The sequence below is a fragment of the Channa argus genome, chromosome 20 (assembly GCF_033026475.1).
Source record: "Channa argus isolate prfri chromosome 20, Channa argus male v1.0, whole genome shotgun sequence".
Lineage (NCBI taxonomy): Eukaryota > Metazoa > Chordata > Actinopteri > Anabantiformes > Channidae > Channa > Channa argus.
In genome coordinates, this window is record NC_090216.1 from 8105342 (window position 1) to 8124392 (window position 19051).

General features: G+C 40.5%; 1 protein-coding gene across 3 annotated transcripts in view; it reads left to right on the plus strand.

Annotated features, from left to right (window-relative positions):
• The window catches only part of LOC137105263 (disks large homolog 5-like), a 30450-nt gene that overhangs the window by 3618 nt on the left and 7781 nt on the right, over positions 1-19051 (plus strand). Inside the window, exons 2-25 of one of the 3 annotated variants that reach the window (XM_067487191.1) lie at positions 2241-2309; positions 2839-3007; positions 3348-3491; positions 5072-5255; positions 7075-7328; positions 7668-7980; positions 9544-9774; positions 10835-11019; positions 11137-11262; positions 11514-11646; positions 11755-11879; positions 12063-12238; positions 12411-12514; positions 12747-12839; positions 13209-14162; positions 14407-14530; positions 14801-14933; positions 15608-15729; positions 16251-16334; positions 16429-16588; positions 17417-17579; positions 17659-17792; positions 18421-18585; positions 18768-18951. In XM_067487191.1, coding sequence (XP_067343292.1) covers positions 2241-2309; positions 2839-3007; positions 3348-3491; positions 5072-5255; positions 7075-7328; positions 7668-7980; positions 9544-9774; positions 10835-11019; positions 11137-11262; positions 11514-11646; positions 11755-11879; positions 12063-12238; positions 12411-12514; positions 12747-12839; positions 13209-14162; positions 14407-14530; positions 14801-14933; positions 15608-15729; positions 16251-16334; positions 16429-16588; positions 17417-17579; positions 17659-17792; positions 18421-18585; positions 18768-18951 — 4529 coding nt within the window. The remainder of the gene's footprint in view (positions 1-2240; positions 2310-2838; positions 3008-3347; positions 3492-5071; positions 5256-7074; positions 7329-7667; positions 7981-9543; positions 9775-10834; positions 11020-11136; positions 11263-11513; positions 11647-11754; positions 11880-12062; positions 12239-12410; positions 12515-12746; positions 12840-13208; positions 14163-14406; positions 14531-14800; positions 14934-15607; positions 15730-16250; positions 16335-16428; positions 16589-17416; positions 17580-17658; positions 17793-18420; positions 18586-18767; positions 18952-19051) is intronic. The other 2 variants (XM_067487192.1, XM_067487194.1) reach the window with 2 other exon arrangements.

Sequence of the window (19051 nt, forward strand, 5' to 3'; positions counted from 1 at the left end):
TAAATATAGGTGTTGAGTAGCAGGAGAATTAAATACACTCACAATTTTTTTTAATTATATTTTTTGTATAGAGTATACACTTTTTATGTATTTATTTTTTCTTTCCCCAGTGGACCGTTACCATCGGCAAGTTAATGCCATTCTTTAGTTTTTTTTGTTTGTTTAGTTTTTTTTTTTCTGATTCATGGCTATTATATCTGTGTAAGCATATTCAATGTTTCAAGAGTAATTTCTAACAAGACTAAGACAAAACCAAATTCAAATTGAGGCTCATGGAACTAGTTAAAACATTAGAGAATCACCAAAATTCATAAAGACAGTGCAGTATTTTTGTATGCAATGATTGCTTAGACATTTTGCTATTAGTGCTGGTTGCAGTAGATTCATTCTTACAAGTTTGTTTTTTTTGGTGGATTTCCATGTGGAGTTTCACAATTTCTTTTGTGTATTAATTTTTTTTTTAAAGACCCACAGGTGTCAGTGATGCACCAGCAAAGGCAGGAAGAGGCCTGCCAGCAAGTAAACAGGCATGCAAACAGGGCTGCACTTGAAATGCAAAATGTTATGTGGAAGGAAATTGGGATCTGGCCAAATTTGAAAACAATAAATTAATCAAAGCTGCAAGTTTTCACAGACAGTATTTTTGTCACCATAGGCAAAGCACAGCTGTAAATCCTAAATTGAATGATGGCTGAAATGTGCACTGTACTGTAAATTGTGCATGCTGGCTCTGTAACACCTGCGGTTTTCCCACCAAGTAAAAAGGCCTATCTCATCACTACAGCAAGTGATTTATTTGAACACGGTACTTGGTACTTTTTTACAGTACTTGGCTTTGAAAGAAATCAACCTAAAGGTGATACAGGATTGCTGAGGGTCAGACGATGGTGAGGTCCAGGTCACATGACTTCCACTGCACAGAAAAGTGAGTGAGCTATGACACAGTGAACCTTGCCCATTGAGACACTCCGCTCAAACAGTCATGGGAAACTTAAGCTAGAGCAAGAACAAAGAGAGCTTGATCCATGGGATGCCACAGTTCTTGAGGCACATCAGTCTTTTTTTTTTTTTTTCCCTTTTCAGTGCTTCACTGGGAAAAAGAAGAGTGAGCTATGTTAGCTGGGCTCCTTCCAGTCTTAATCAAACTCATAGTCTCCTTTTAGCTAGTGGGACCCCAGCCAGTCAGGGATTGATTCAGAGTACTGGGACGTGGGTAAATAGAGTCGTTTGTCATGATCCTGTGCTGAGTCGAGGGTTGGACTTTCTCTAAAACTGGAAGTATCTGATTTACCTGAATTATATGATGCTTATCTTATGGCTAAGTCACATCTCGGTAAAAGTGCTCCGGCAGTTGTTTGGTCAAGGCTTGTGCAGTCAGATAAACGCAACAAAAGAATTAATCAGTAGCAATTTTGATCTTTTAAATCATGTGCAAATGACAACTGTTTGGTGCTGTCACTGTCTCATATATGAGGATTTTCAGTTATTTTTTAAGAATTTTTCGGTCTTTGGCTGTTGAGTGGACAAAATTAACTGACCACAGTAGAATGAAAAAAGTCACGCAGAGATGTGTATCACACTCGTTAGGATGCTAATGCAGTTCGATACCTTGGAAAACCTGTGTCCCCAATAATTTAAATAATAATATAAAAAACACTGACATTTTGATATTCACATCACAGCACGGATGAACTCGTTGTTTTCTACAACAATCTGGCCCCATTTTTACCTTGAGTATGTGGACTTTTGTTTTTGTCTGCCATTGCATTCTCATCACACAATGTAGATTTTTAATATAACATGATCTATTCATGATACTGACAGTGTTGTACTGAGGCCTCGTTTCTGTACAGTTAATTATGAATCACTTGTAGGCTATAAAAGAAGGGGCTTTCACTGGGGGTGGGGGGGTGATGTTGTCAGAGGAGATAAAAAGGAGAAGCTCTGTGGCTGCAGCCTCTTTGGGGCCTTGGCTAGTCAGTATTCAAGCTCCCTGGTCTACTGATAATTAGCCACACTCTTCTCTCACCCCACAGGCCCGTCATCCCAAGTCGGGGAAAGTCCCACCTTATTATGCCTCCAGCTGGCCTTTTTTTTTTTTCCCCGTAAAGGCCCCCGAATGTAACTCAAGCCACAAAGCCTTGATATTCCATGCAATGCTGGAGATAATCATCTGACTATAATGCAGACATGGTTGAGTACCCTTCAATCTGACTTTAATGTTTTTGTTCGTCACACAGGGTCCACTTGCAGTGTTTTGTCCACCATGCCTTCAGACTCAGAAAGCAGCAGCTCGCTCAGCAGCATAGGTGAGTGTGTTTAGTTATAGCAATTTCCCAAACATCATCATCATCATCATCATATTCTTAGGGTGAACACAGGTTTTATAAATAATAGTGGGTCTTTGGTTGCTGCCTGTTTATAGACTCTGAGCACATGCAAGTGATTACACAGATGTGAGAAGGATTTAGAAACCCTCCACACACACGCACACAGGCCTGTTTCATTTTAGTCATTCTAAGGGAGAAAGGATTTGACTGTTTTATGCCACTGAAAGGGAAACTTTCATTTAAATCAACAAGGGGGATGTTAGCATTTGCTAATTAACAGTGCTTGTCAATAAGTCAAACTACGAGGTAGAACATTAAGCTAATTCTATCTTCAAAAGTGCAAATAATAATTAAGAATGATCCTAGTAATATAGTGGTTAGTGTGCTGTAAATGAATGTAATCGTAGTGCAACTCATGACCTGAAGCCCCTACTGTAACTGGACTAACAACAAATCATTTGAGATTTTTGAATGACACGTGCCACAAGTGACATGCTGACTCACACAGGTACACCTACTCAAGCCTCATCCCCCTCACCTGCCCACATGGACAGCCACCAGGTTAACGAGAAAATGGAAACTGTTATGTTCCAGCTCAGACATGTGACTCGGGAGAGGGACGAGCTGCGTAAACGCCTGGCTCTTTCTTCACCCGGAACTACCTTCGATGACTGCCGGTACTGTTCTGATCTCATGCAACTAACTACCTGTTTTCTAAAGCAAACATTTAAAGAAAGGTTGAGTGATCCTGTGTGTACCTGCACTTGGTGAATTGAGGCATATTGGCTTGTTCAGATTTTAAATGCAACAAAAACTACAAGTGCGCTAAAGCCTTTCATGCGAGAAAATTGTTTTAAGATATGCTTGACTTTGTAAATCAAGGCATTTATAATGCATTTCGTCATTCCTGTCCTCATAAGAAAAACATTTGTATGATGTATAACTTATTATACTTTTAGCATCTTAAAACACAACTTTTGTTGCATCACTGTCTTTGGTTCCCTCTTTGTGTCACAGGCCAAACTCAAAAGCAAGTCATGACTATGAGCGTCTCAAGCTGCAGTGCATGAAGGCAATGGCAGAACTGCAATCCCTGCAGAACCAGCACAGCACCACCCTGAAGAGGTGTGAGGAGGCTGTGAAGAAAGCAGACTTCTACCAGTGAGTGGAAAGCGTACTACAGGGCCTTTGTAAATTTTTCAACAGTAGTGCATTTGTGCTGTATGCATTCACGGTCAGCCTGCAGGGTTTTAGATGGTATTCAGTTCCTCCCCTTGACATATTCACAGCAGATTGCATAGAACAGATTTTATTTTTGCGGGAGTAATAGGGATGAAGCTTTTATATCAGTCCAAATGCTGATGAGTTAAGCCAAAAAGAAATCCTTGCAAGCCTTCATCAGTTTGAGTTCTTTTTTTTTTTTTTGCTTGATGTAAAAGTTTTTTTTTCTTTTTAATTATCGCCTTAGCAGCAGAAATCTAGATGTCTTTCCACAAAGATGTAAACAGCAGAGACTGAATTTGAAGAGTTCATGCTAAAGCATGTTCTGTGATCATTATCTGAACCCTGTGTGCACGGCATCTGTGCCATGAGGATAATGCTGTGAACACAGCATTTGTTGTCCCCTGAAATAAGCTGTGAAGAGGAGGTTGGTCCATTTGTGTGATTTAATGATGCCATACTGTCTCCAAACTGTAGGGACCAACATCTGGCTCCAATGCAAACAGACAGATGAAGGATTATGTTTAAGCCTCATCTTCTGGGGTCTGTTTACACAGCAGAGAGAGTCTTAATTTATCTCTATCGAGTCTGCCTCTGCACTTATCCATTCTTATCCATTCCATAACACTGTTATCTGTGAATGGGAAGTCATGGTCAAGTCTTACCAGGGAGTTTTACTCTGTGGTGGATGAAGTACTCAAATTGTACTTACTGGGCATCTTCACCAATCTTCAACTTGCTCCCCATGGCTTTAGGTTAGGGTGTAAATTTACAGTAATGCTTTTAAACTTCTCTCTGACTTCCCCATTTTTAAATATTTCTTTTCTTCTGGATGAAAACTGCCTCCAGATGACATCACCCAGAACAGTTTTACATTATTAGAAGTTCAGATAATATCAGCTTGAGGAGCTGTGGAAAAACATGTTGACCACAATCTCAACCTCCATAGTGTGAGAAACGAGATGAAATAATCTGAACTGAAGATTCCTCCAAGTGATGTCATTACCAGGTTGAAAACTGGTGAAGTTACAAGTAAAAGTACAAATACACACAGTGTACAGTGTATTTATTTAATTGGCTTAATTATTAAATTAAGGTAGGTTTAAAAAAAAAAAGACTGACACAAAACAGCACGTGTTCCTCATCCTTAAGTCAATATCAATATGTAAATAGTTGTTACACTAATGAAGACCACAAGGGAATGTCAGTTCATCGGCAGAAACTGTCATTTCTGAATTGTAGTGAAATAATTAGTTGATCAGAAGAATTAACAAATATTTACATTGGAATACTATTGATGGACAAACAAGCTGATTAAGACATCACCTTACATTCTTTAAACAAGAATGTTCTACATTTTCTGTTAAACATTAGCATTATTTAGTAATGAAAATAATAATTTCAGCATTTTCTTCTCCTGTGGTTTACATTTGTTATGCTTGTCTACGAGTGCTTTATTGTGATTGGAAGTACTGTTGGCAATGCCCACGGTCTGATGTTACTTGTGGTTATCTCCTCAGTACGCTGCACAGCCGTCTGGCGTGTGAGCACGCCCAACTGAAAGGGGAACTTGAGGCAGTGAGACAAGATAACATACAGCTGGTCAGGGAGCACAACCACATGAAGCAGGCCTGTGAGGAGTTGAGGAGGCTGCATGATGATGACCAGAGAGAGGTGGCTGACATGAGGATGCTGCACCAGCAGGTACCTGCACACCTGGCGAACCCATCTACGTTTATACTTATACACCTACGCATCATAAGAATCCATGCACTCATTTGTGCACGGATTCTTATGATGCGTAGGTGTATAATAACTTTATAATCTGCAGTACATGGACACTTATGTCCATAGGAGGATATGTCCTCCATATCTACATCGATCAAAACATTCTTGAAAATTAGACAAATGACTTAACCTGAGTCCTTTTCTCTTTGTCTACGGGACATGTATTCAACCTGACTGCAGTCAGAAGGTTTGATCATTAAATGTTTGCAATACCTTACATAACCTAGGATACATGCTCCATTGTTTTCAGAACTTGTTTCATCACTAGGTAAATTACAGTTCAGCCTCAGTCAAATTAGCACTCAAATAAGCCTAGGGATGCTGATGCTAAGACAAGTTCCCATTGCCATGATACATAATACATTGTCAGAACTGACATGTCCTATGTCAGGTCTTTAGCTTATTGAAACTTATTAATCTGTATAGGATGCTACAGTAATTTATTAGCAAGAAGAAAAATGCATCAAAGTTGTTTTTTGTGTAGAATTTAAGTTAGAGATGGTCTTTTTAAGTGGTCAGGACCAACATTTACACTTTTATTGTCTGTCTTCTACTCTATTTTGTTTTTGGTCGTGTATATGTTTGATGCTGGTAGTTTGTGATGCAAAGTCTAATTGGTCAAGAAACATTTTAAGTTATTGACTCTACTTGATAATCAACACTAATGGACACAACTTCACAAAAGATGGAACAAACAAACCCAAAAATCCAAAATGTTGCAGCATAAAGGGTAAAAGTAAAAGCCCTTAGTGTCATAAACTTATAATCTATGATTTATTTATGCGTTGGAGACATAAAAACATCCTAGAAAATATATTAAGGTTAAAAACTTTCGTTACGACTCAGTGATATAAGCCGCAGAGAGGCTATATGTGAAAACAGAAATTCTACTGAAGCAACAACTTTTTTATGTTTGTCCATTAATGTAAAGCATTACACCATACATTATCTGGCTTTATGTCTGTCTTACCTGACAGTGGGTGACAGGCTTGGTCCCTGGGTTTGAAGCTGTGTGTTTTCCAGTGTGCAGCTTCTGGTCCTACCAACCTGCCTGATGATTTGTTGTTGCTTTTGTTGCTCTTTTATTATCTGTCTTCACTTTTCACTCACCCCAAATGGTCAAGGCAGATGGCCGCCCACCCTGAGCCTGGTTCTGCTGGAGGTTTCTTCCGTTAAAGGGAGTTTTTCCTCTCCACTGTTGCCTAGGGCTTGCTCAAAGGGAAATTTTCTATACGGTTCATATGGTTTCTATATGGTTCTCTCTATAGATCTTTATAGTCTGTACTTTATTCTGTAAAGTGCCTTGAGATGACTTTGTTGTGAATTGGTGCTATATATAAAGTTAAATTGAATAGAAGCATTTATTCATTGTAGCCAAGAAACGCCTGAATGCTAAAACCTGATCTTTATATAATTATGCTATAGTTGCGCACACACAAAATGAGCTGTACTTTAGTGTCCTTCTAATTCAGTCTACGGCTTTCGGCTTGTCCCTTCAGGGGTCGCCACAGCGGAACATGTTCCGCATGTTGATTTGGCATGTGTGTTTTTTTTTTTTGTTTGTTTGTTGTTTTTTTTTGGCCCAGGCTCGGGACCGGCACCAAGGTTGCCCTTGGTTGCTGGCAAGGTGGGATTTGAACCCACTGCCTTCTGCATCCCAATCCAATGCTCTACCACTGATCCACCAGGCCCCCCTTGTCCTTCTGAGGCCAATTCAAAAAGGTGTCTTTTTCAGGTAATGAGAGAGGGATCCTCTGATGTCCTCAACAAACTGTATGACACAGCTGTGGACAAAATGGAGGCCTTGAAGCGAGACCACGAAGTTCTGAGGAAGCACTATAACGAGCAGACGGCCAGCCACAATGCAGACCTGAGCCGTCTAGATCAGGCTGAGGAGGAGAATCATCGACTTCAGAAACAAATGGAAATGCTGCTGAAACAGAGAGATGCTGCCATCCACTATCAGCAGCAGTACTCCTCTATAAGAAGGTGAAATTGAAAATATTACAAAACTACCCAGCAGCAATAGAAGCTACACACACTAAAAGAGTATTGATGACTAGCAGTTGCATGAAACCTTGCCATAAACTTGGCACTTGAGTTTAATGATGAGGTCAGATCTGCACAGTACTTAAAATGTTATTAACCAAAATGCTTTACTGCAAGCTTTACTAGTTTTAATTTTTCTTTATGAACCTGAGAATCCCTTGCTTGGCTACAGCCGCCCCCGAGTTTTTAATGGTTCTGATTTAAAACAAAAAATAAATTCTGCAATGAGTGAAAATGTATATAAAAAGGTAAACCTACTGACCATTCTATCTGTTGCAGGTTTGATAATACACAGCAAGAGTTGTCCAAGGCTGCAGCCCAAAATAAGGAGCTTCAACGAGAGATAGAGCGATTACAGTCAGAGGTGACACGACTCAAGACTCAACAGCTCAAGGCGGTGAAGGACTGTGAGAAAATCAAGGAGGAGCGAGATTCTGTGATCAGCGAGTACAGTCTGATCATGAGTGAGAGAGACCAGGTGATCAAAGAGGTGGACAGACTTCAGACTGGCCTCGAAATGGCAGAGGCCAAGTTGAAAAACACTTCGTCAGAGAGACGGGTGGCTAACGAAGAGCTGGAGGCTCTGCGCCAGGTAACAGCTGAAATGGAGGCTTTTTATTGACATTATACAAATTAGATTAGTCATGTTTCCAAAATAATTTCCTGCACTTTCAGTTGCTATATTTGTCAGTGAACATTATTCCACAACACCGATCAAGCATAACATTATGACCACCTTTGCAATTTAATGTAGTCCAATACAATGGCTCTGCCATGAATTATACTTTTAGAAGGTTAGAATTTCTCAGTTTTTAGGTTGAAACTGTCAACCTAAAATGTGAAATGTGATCATTCTTCATTGTGTTCATTTTTTAGTTCAAATTGTGTAGTGGAGTCTTACAGGAGTGCATTATAAGACGCGGTTCTAATGTTTTGGCCCCGCTCAATCAGGTTCAACTCCGGGCTGTGGCTGGGCCACTCAAGGACATTTACAGAGTTGTCTCGTAGCCACTCCTTTGTTTTCTTGGCTGTGTACTTGGGGTCATTGTCTTGTTGAAAGATTAACCATCACCCCAGTCTGAGGTCCAGAGAGTGCTGGAGCAGGTTTTCATCAAGGATGTCTCTTTACATTTCTGCATTCATCTTTCCCTCGATCCTCACTAGTCTCCTAGTTCCTGCCACTGAAAAACATCCACACAGCATGATGCTGCGACCACCATGCTTTACAGTAGGGATGGTATTGTCCAGGTGGTGAGCGGTAGCTGGTTTCCCTTCAGCCATGACACTGAGGATTCAGGCCAAAGAGTTCAATCTTTGTTTCATCAGACAAAGGAATTTGTTTCTCAGCATCTTGAGAGTCCTTCAGACGGGCTGTCATATGTGTTTTACTGAGGAGTGGTTTCTGTCTGGCCACTGTACCATACAGGCATTATTGGTGGAGTGCTGCAGAGATGGTTGTTCTTCCAGAAGGTTCTCCTCTCCACAGAGAAATGCCTGAGCTCTCAGAGTGACCATCAGGTCCTTGGTCATCTCCCTGACTAAGGCCCTCTCTCTCAATTGCCAGAGTCCTGGTGGTTCCAAACTTCTTTCATTATGGATGATAGAGGCCACTGTGTTATTGGGACCTTCAATGCTGCAGAAATGTTTCTGTATTTTCCCCAGATCTGTGCCTTATACCATCCTGTGTTGGAGGTCTACAGACAATTCCTTGGACTTCATGGCTTGGCTCTGACATGCACTGTTAACTATAGGACCTTTACTAGAGACAGGTGTATGCTTTTCCAATGAATGTTCAATCAACTGAATTTCCCACAGGTGGAAACATCTCAAGGGTGATCAGTAGAAACAGGATGCACTGGGGCTCAATTTTAAGTGTCATGGCAAAGGCCATGAATACTTATGTGTATGGGATTTTTTGTTTTGTTATAAATTTGCAAAGATTTCAAACAAACTTCTTTCACATTGTCATTATGGGGTATTGTTTGTAGAACTTTTGAGGAAAATGATGAATTTGATCCATTTGGGAATAAGGCTGTGACATAACAAAATGTGGAAAAAATGAAGTGCTGTGAGTACTTTGTGGATGCATTGTATGTATGGAGTTGTTGATCCACTTTTAATCTCCACCCACTGATGATATTTTTATGATGCGAAGGAGCTGGCCTCAGCACTGGTGGACAGGGACCGGGCAATCTGTGAAAAGAATGAGCTTCTGGAGAAATACTGTCACGAGGTTAAGGACAAAGCTGAGGCCCAGAAAGAGCTTAGCCAGGCCTGCAAGGACATTGAGACGGTGCGCGAAGAGAGGGATGTGGCCCGCAAGGAGAGGACAGAGGCAATCATCCAGAGGGACCAGCTGCTGCGAGAGTATTACCAAGCCAGACAGGTAGCCAGACAGACAGGAGATTTATTATTACAAATGGAAGGATTGATTTATTCCTCTGGCAATAATCCCTTCATCCTATCTCGTATAGTAGTAGTAGTAAATGTTTGTTGTTTTTTTTTCCTGGCAGCTGGCGGGTTTCCACGCTTTTTTTTTTTGTTGTTGTTGTTTTGAGAGATGTTTGCATCCACCATCACGCTACATTTTAGTGTGATTGTCAGATTAATTACAGTGAAAGAACTGAGATTTCTGCATTAGCAAAATTACCAGTATTTACAATGAAAAGGCTCAGTTTGACACATGAATGTTGCACTACATCAGAAATAAGTCTAGTCTATGGACTTAATTAATGCATTCAATGCACTTGACACTATTCTTGCTGTTAAGTTTTTTATTTTTATTTTTTTTTTTTTAAAGCGAGCAAGAGAGTAGGAATGCTGACATGCCGGCAGAGTCCGAGACCTAAATTTTCTACACAATATCTGACCCACATCCACCCACACTACAAAATCTAATCTGTGACCCTTTTCTTTCAATCTACCTTAACAACGCATCGTGAATGGAAGTTGCTTTTTAATTTGAATTAGTTTACTTGGTGATCTTGTGATTAAATTAGATTAGAACTTGTAACTTAATTTAATAAAGTTTTTTTTTTTTCCTTTAACAATATCAATAATGTCTCTATAATACATTTACTTATACATGAATGGGTTTAAAGCCTCAACAAACGCTGCACAGCTAATTACAGTGTCATTAGATAAGAGCTATTCTCTGCCAAAGTACCAGTGAAAACAATTCTAAAGTTAAAAGAAGGCGAAACTCTGAGTTGCCAGATAAGTAGAGCTACATTAAAGTTTTTGCAAAACTAATGTGTGTGTTTGTTGCTAGAGCTTGCTTTAGGACCCTGGCTGTGAAAATGCTGGGCTGTCATTGAAATGAATGAGAAGTCTACACTGCTGATGAATTGTGGATGTGTGCCACCCTCAAGTGTATCGGAAAAATCTGTCTCTATCATTTTCACTTACCAATATTCATCACCTTACATTTTCTTCTACGCCTTCAGAAACAAGACTCTACAACTCTGGACATGGAACGAGCCAACAAGGAGATTGAAATGCTGAGAAAGCAGTATGAGGCCATCTCTCAGGAGCTGAAGGAGGCCTTGCAGGAGGCCGAGGTAGCCAAATGTCGACGGGATTGGGCCTTTCAGGAGAGAGACAAGATAGTGGCAGAAAGGGAGAGCATACGGTAAGAGAGCATCTAAAGATGCCGTTGCTTGTTATATGGAAAGATGTTATATATGTTGTCAGCTCCAGAGACCCTTGGACAAAATAGGTTTGTTTACGTTTTGTGTGCATCTGTCAGAACGCTCTGTGACAACCTGAGGAGAGAGAGAGACAGAGCTGTGAGTGATCTGGCAGATGCTCTGAGGAATCTTGATGACATGAGGAAGCAGAAAAATGATGCTGCGCGTGAACTCAAAGAACTAAAGTGAGTCATTTCACTACGTTTTTAACTTGCAAGGGTTTTACCATTTGCACTATGTTTAGGCCTAAAACTTAAATGTTATTATTTATAGTTTGGGTTGTACTCAAGACTTGCTACTGTTGTTTGGAGATCTGGACTATAGATCTCTAACCAGATATTTGGTGCCATCCAGTGGAGAATTTATGTCACTGTCTAAAAGTTGAGGTTGTGTCTAAAGCTGCATGTACATAATACACATTTCATGTTTACTGCAGAGAAAAGATAGAAGACCAGTTAGAAAAGGAAGCAAGATTTCGTCAGCTTATGGCTCACAGTTCGCATGATTCAGCCATTGACACGGACTCAATGGAGTGGGAGACGGAAGTTGTTGAATTTGAGAAGCACAGAGTAAGAAACGCCATAATATTCTCAGTAAATTCCCTTTTACAGGAAATTATGAAGTGTTTTCTGATTTTCATAGAGTAAAGGTATTACTCTTGTTTTTCCTTGTTTCAGGACATGGATTTGAAAGCACTTGGGTTTGATATTGCTGAAGGGGTAAATGATCCTTATTTACCAGGGGATGGTGGAATATTTGTCAGTAAAGTGGATAAAGGAAGTATTGCTGAAGGAAGATTAAGGTATTTGTCTCAGTGCTTTACTTCTTGATAAATAAGGCATATATGTACTTTTTTTTTTTGGTAGGTATCATAAAACATTTTGTGATGCCTATTAATGTAAAAAAGAAAAAATGACCCATTTTTTTGGTTCTGATCCCAAAGGATATGTAATGTTTAAATCATCCCTCTGTTCTGTCTTTATAGGGTAAATGATTGGTTGCTGAAAATTAATAATGTGGACCTTACGAATAAGGATAGGAAGCAGGTGATCAAGGCAGTGCTGAGTGGAGAGGGAGTGATCAATATGGTAGTTCGCAGAAGGAAGTCGCTAGGAGGACGAATCATCACTCCGATCCAGTTAAACCTAGCTGGACACAAAGGTCAGCTTCAAGCTCCATTTTAGGAAAACATTGTACCATTCACTGTATTACTATTCACAAGAACAACTAATGACATTCAGTTACAAAAAATAGTGATGACTATTTATTGCAAGACTACCATTTATTTTGGATAATTATTATTAATATTCTCATTTTCTCTGTCCTTTCTCAGATAGTGGCATAGGCCTTGAAAGTGGAGTGTTTGTTGCCACTTTAGCTCCAGGCAGTCCAGCTGCCAGAGACTGTGCACTTACTATTGGTGACAGACTGTTAGCTGTGAGTATGCTGCCCAAAGATGCATTTAAGAAATGGATCATTTTCAACAGTTACTTCATTGTTAACGTTAGGATGATGTACAAAGACGATTTTCTTTTTTTTTTCTTTTTTTTTTATTAGCTGTCCATATTTTGTCAGGGAATTCTGTGATGCTCACACTTTTGGTGCATGTATTTATCCAGTTGTACTGCAAGGTGGATTTTATTTGTGTATTTTCCTTCTTTTCCTTCAGATCAATGGAATTGCACTTGATGACAAGTCGGTCTCTGAGTGTGAGTCTTTGCTGAGGAACTGCATTGATTCTCTCAGCATCTCCCTCATGAAGGTGAATTCTTTAGACCTACAACATACAAAAACTGCCCCTGCTCTGGTCCCAGGTGCTATGACATGGACATAAACCAAAAGGCTTTTTAGAACTGCACATAGGAGATTAATTTGCTGTGACCATTTAAAAATGTCCATGTTTAGGCAGGTAGTTTTTCTCTGCAAGTTCAGTAAAGTGACTTCCCGCTGTTTTTAATATGCACATATTATAGAAGAGGATCAGTCACACTGAATTTTTAGACATCAAAATTGTAAATTGCACTTGTTTTACATCCCATTGTCATTGAGGATTTATTCACAAAGCTTTTCATTTTAATCTTGAACTATTTGTTAGTAATGTAAGCACTCATTAACCTCCCTTCTTCGACAGTTTCTACCACAGAGCTGTTCTGGGCAGAGTTTATTTGAAAGTTGTAAAGACTCGGAAAAGATCCCCCGGCCCCAGTTATGTGAGGTCCACACAAGGAACTGCAGGAACTCTAAGCACCACTGCCCCAAACACAACTGCTCGACACAAACAGACATTTGCAGCTGTGACTCCGGTGGCAGGGGAGAGGAAGGTTGTAAGAACATAGTTGAGTCTCTAGACAGAAGCACCCACCACAAGCCCTTTTCTAACCGCTCTCTACACTCTCGCTCACTTTCCACTTCCCACACTCAATCAGAGCCCCACCCAGAGTTGTGCTACAGAAATCATGAACTTTTCCAACGCCCCTTCACCTTCACTCCTGTGCCGTCTGACTGTAGCTCACCTCAGACTGCTGTGGACCAGGTGCAGAATCCCGCAGGAAAACCCAGCGGAGGCACGTGGCCTAAAGTCATAGTGGGAGCTTGTATTACTGAGTGCACCCAGTTGTCAATCTACAAAAAGCCCAAACAGAGGAAGTCCATCTTTGATGTGAATGCTTTCAGGAGACCTGAGGTGCCCCCAAAACTGGACTACATGTCTCTCTCCCAGTTACCCAAGCACTCACCACAAAACTCAGTGTCTGAACCCTCTCAGACCCCTCCCAGCCCTCCAGCCAGGAGCGACTCGTTCAGGTTCAAGCATCGGCAGCAGAACAGCTCAGCCTCAGATTCCACCATAACCACCAGCACTCCGCCACCTTCCCCAGCCCAAGCTACAAATCCCCAGAATGAGTCAGAACAGCGATACTTCCCTGAAGTTCCTCCAGTAGAGACCAAGCATGGCTCCAAGAAACCAGCTGAGGAGGAAGGGAATACACACAGGACAGAGGAGCAGCGAAAAAGGAGGTACCGGCCAAAATCAGCACCGGCACTGCGACGAAATATAACTCCATTACACATCCCTGGCCCCATGCAGGTAACTAGTCAAATGCTCCCCTTACCTGCCATACCTTTTGATGTACACTTTTCTCGAAAGCTGCATGCTTCTGTCTTTACTTTGTAAAGTCTGGTATGCCATACTTAGTTGTGAAACAAATAAACAGATATATTTAATCTTCTGTGGGAAATTGTTATTTTGTAAATTCAATGAATTCAAAAAACAAATTCAAGAACAAATGTTCCAGTCCTAGGTGTGTTAGTTGTTTGTTTAACTTTTGCAGGTACAGAGTTTCTCTAATGACGAGCACTCCCCTGAGCCGGTGGACTTGATACGTTTCTCTCCTATGCGAACTAATCGGTACAGCATGTCCTTTGCACCCCCCAGCTACGGCAGCATCTCAGGACGTAAGCGTCACCAAAGAAATGTTGTGTTTGTGAGATGTTCCCACTTTTGTCAGTGGGTTTGTCCACCACCCTCTGAACGCAACATGCATTTGTACAATTGTGAATTACGTTAAGTATCCATTTTGACACTTGCTTGACATTTAAGGACGTGGTATGTGTTTGGAAACAGGACGATGCATTTCAAAAGATGCACCAACATTTCTTATTTACCTCATAATTATATACATTCTTTAGTTTTATCTGATCAGTTTTGCTCTTATATTTCTCCAGACCCAAATTTAGCCCCGTGTCCTGCTATGACTGCCGTCATGAGGAACCCAGTTTACACTGCCTGGAGCCATGAGATCCAGAGCAACAACTGTCCAGGTCCCAGCACGGGAGTCCACACACATTCATACGCAAGGTGCTAACATCTGCCAATCTGTTCACTGTCCACAGTCTGCATTCTAATTTGCTCACACTAACAGGCCTTGACATTTTATCTTGTCATAGGAGTAAAAGCACAGATGTCAGGTTGATAATAATATTAACACTGCCCTGTTCTATTAAAGTATCCCAGTAAGCCATAACACAGTTATAGTGAACCAGTATATATCCAGTGATGTGTGCACATCTGCTGTGTAATCAACAATATTTTTACTTTTTAGTCTAATCTTCATTGTTTTTTTTGTTTTTTTTAATTAAAATTATTCTATTTTCATCTTCTCACATGTGATATTTAGTTTTTCTCTGTTTTAATATAATCTGCACGTTGGATAAAACAGACACTTTAAAGTTTCTTGGGCGCTGAAAGTTGAGATATGCAATTTTTATTTTTTTTTAAATGAATGTTTTGACAAAGTGGTCACTGTATTCATAGGATCAAGTCATACCACTGTTGTATCAATTCTCGTATGACTTTTTTTATTTAGTTTCTTTTTTTGTAATCCTGTACTTGTGCATTACATGTATAAAAAAAGAAAAAAAAATTACCCTGCCCTAAATCTCATGAACAGATGGCTTGTACGATTCTCTTCTGCTTTGAGTTGTATAATTGACTGCTGGGGGATTTACTGAGGCCTTTTTCTCCACTTTTAGCCCTCAGCATCAAGGGTGTCTCAGCCTGGACCTCAGCCATAAGCGCACTGGAGACTTGACTGAGATGAACTGCAGCCAACCAGCACACAGCACAAACTCCCTGCCCTCAAGCAACAGACCTGGTTTGTAGAGTCCTATACAGGCAAATCCTACTTATTGTATTTTCTGATGATTAAAGGATCCGTTCCAAATGACAAAAAAAAAAAAAGAATTGACTGATATGTCAAAACCTGGGCAAGTAAGTGTCCCTATGGAGGTGGAACAGGTGACCCTTTTAAATAATTGTTACTTCTGCTCTTTTTTGAGGTTACTGTTACCATTTGTATCACACAGCCAGGCCATGTATTTAATGAGTGATTAGACCATCATCTATAAACTAAATTAGCCGCGAGATGAGATGCATCACAATCTGTCACCTCCTGAGCTGACTCAGACAATGACTGTGATATACACACCAATGTCTGGTTTGTGATAATTAATCAGAGTAGTTTGTCATGGTGTCAGGATAAACAGCTTAGCAGCTTCACAAAACAATTTCCTTGGATGAAATCCTGTATACGCATGAATTGATAATTACACAGGCAAGTGAGATGTGCTTTTCTTTCTAAACTATCTTTATAAATTTCCTCTTTGCTTTACCTAGGATCGTCTAGTACTTTGCCGTATAGGGCAGAACGAATAAAAATCCCCTCAACACGGTATCCTCGCTCCACTGGATCTGACAGAGGTACGGTTCAGTTTGGCAGCTACACCTATTGACAGAAAGTATTATAGCACTAACCAGCAAGGCTGAATTTGTATCTTCTTTTTTCCCACTCCAGGCTCCCTCTCACATTCAGAGTGTAGCAGCCTGACACCTCCAATGTCCCCTGTCAACCTGGAGACATTGTCTTTCACCAGTAGCCAATCGCAGAACTCCTTTTCCACCCAGCCCAGGATATCAGTCAGCCCCGCTCCAGTTGGTGACAGGCGGAAGGATGGGTAGGCCAGTCTCTCATCTGGGTCGTTACAGTGCCATTATTTAGCAGAGCATGACGTGTTTTTGCCCATTTTTCTGTTCTTCTGTCTGCTTCATTGTGATTAAGTGCTCGTAAAGCAGTGAAGATAACTGTGAGCCTCCATCTCGTTGTAGCACCAACTCACAATCTATCATTTTATCCTCATGTCTTTTCTCTCTGCTGTTCATTTTAATGTGGGGTCTTTCTCTTGTAAATTGGGTGAAAAACTCTTCTTCTTACTTTTGTTCATCTCCATCTTAAACATGTCTCTTATAACACTTCCTGTGCCAGACTTCCAATGGCAGTTAAGTCCAGGCTCTTCTCTTTAAGAAGCTTGAGGTTTGTCCTGTGCTGCTTGGAGCAGCACACACATTATATGCACTGCCTGCAAGACTGTTGGAGCACACATAAATATTCTGGGCCTGCTTAGCAGAGACACTAGATTGGTTTTAATAATGAAAGCTAATGGATGTGTATCCCTTAAGTCTGCTTTTTATTTATTCAGAATGCTGTTAAATTTTGTATGATTGCATGACTTTGAGGTGGATTCCAAATGCACTTGACAATGTCCCACATGGTTACTAGATCCTATTGCTGAGTTAATTTAAAACCCTAGTAATGTACCCTTTTAAAAACGTCACAAGAAGCAAATCACAGTACAGCGCTTTACACTGCAGTGAATCTACAGATTGCAGACAGCACAGTTTGTGCTGTTCATAGTTGCATGTGCCATTCTGTCTCTGGCCTTCATTGTTTCCCCCCTTGTCAGAATATGACAATTGTACAAAATGTGTCTCTTTTTCTTCCCAAGGCCATACTTGGAGGAGCCACGCAATGTGACAGTACAGAAAGGAGCAGAACCCCTAGGGATCTCCATTGTGAGTGGAAAAAATGGTGGGGTATTTGTGTCCAAAGTGACAGCAGGCAGCATTGCGCACCAAGCTCATTTAGCATTTGGGGACCAACTACTAGAGGTACAGTAACACACTTCAGCTAAATATCTACCTGTGATTTTATAATTTCTGTGTTTCTAATGAATCTGGCTCTTTCTAGTTCAATGGAATTAACCTTCGCAATGCCAACGAGCAACAGGCAAGGCTGGTGATCGGACAGCAATGTGACACTGTCACCATTTTGGCTCAGTATAATCCTCACATGTTTCAGCTGGGCAACCACTCACAGTCAGGGTAAGAAGAGAGAGGGAAAGAGAACACCATAAACATGGACAGATTCATGACATGAATTTAGATCATCAATTTAACCATTCATTGAAGATATTTTGGTGTTAGTGTTTTTAGTGTGTGAGGAAAATGTATTGTGTAGATCTGCTTTGTAGTGAATGGATAAACAGTGTGATAAACATTGTGCACAGTCGTAAGAAAAGTAATGGTACGGTTACCAGTTTCATGTTTTTTCCTGCATAAAATGATCATAAAATGTGTATTGATCTTCACCAAAGTCACATATGAACAAACATATCTAAGCTGACAAAGCACAAATAGTCACGATCTTTCATGTCTTTATTGAACTCGCCCTATAAACATAGGAAGTGATGGTTGGTGAAGATCACATCCCATTTCATTACCAATTTATTGGAAAACTAAGGAAATTTCAAACAGTGAAACCATTATTTCTTTGACTGTATACAGCAAATGGCACATTACGATTAGACAACCAAACAGATAATATAGAATTTCTATTCTAGAATAGAAAAAGGTTCCACTAAAGTGCCTAACCCATGAGTTGGAATTTTTGTCGAAGCTAAATAATTAAATTTATGTTTGAGTAATTTTTGGCTGTTTCTGTTCTCCTCAGTTCTTGTATGGAGTCAATCAACAACCAGCCGACAGCCCAAGAAAGCGGAGCCATGACTCCGGACAGTCGCTCCACAGTGGACACGCTGAGTGAGCAGGATGAGGGCACCATCACGCCACCATCCAAACAGACAACTCCTGCCACCAGCCCATACAACTCGTTCAGGTAGAACTGAAATCCATCTCTGTTAATACAGTAATTTTTATTTTTGGGTCTTTTAATTTTTCATATTCAGTTTGCATTTTACTTGTGAATAATGGGTGTTTGAGTTTAAAAAGATATTTGTAGGTGCTGTAGAGGGATTAAGGTGAAAAGACAAATGCAGTCAAACTGAGGTTTTTCTCCAGACTTCCTGGTTCAGGTTCTCACAGGGCAGCAGAACCAAGGCTGGTTAGGCTGAAGAGGATGCAGGTGGAGCTGGGAGTTCAGATCTGTGGAGGAAACCGTTATGGCATCTTTGTTGATAGTGTAGATGATGACAGCCCTGCTAAGAGTCCTGATGGCCTGCTGCCTGGAGATTTGATAATAGAGGTATCTGCAGTGTTTATTGGTCAATTTAAACATCCCAAGAAACTTGCATGTTCGATTGGTCTGAACACATTAGAAGACATATTTCAGGAATAATAGCCTG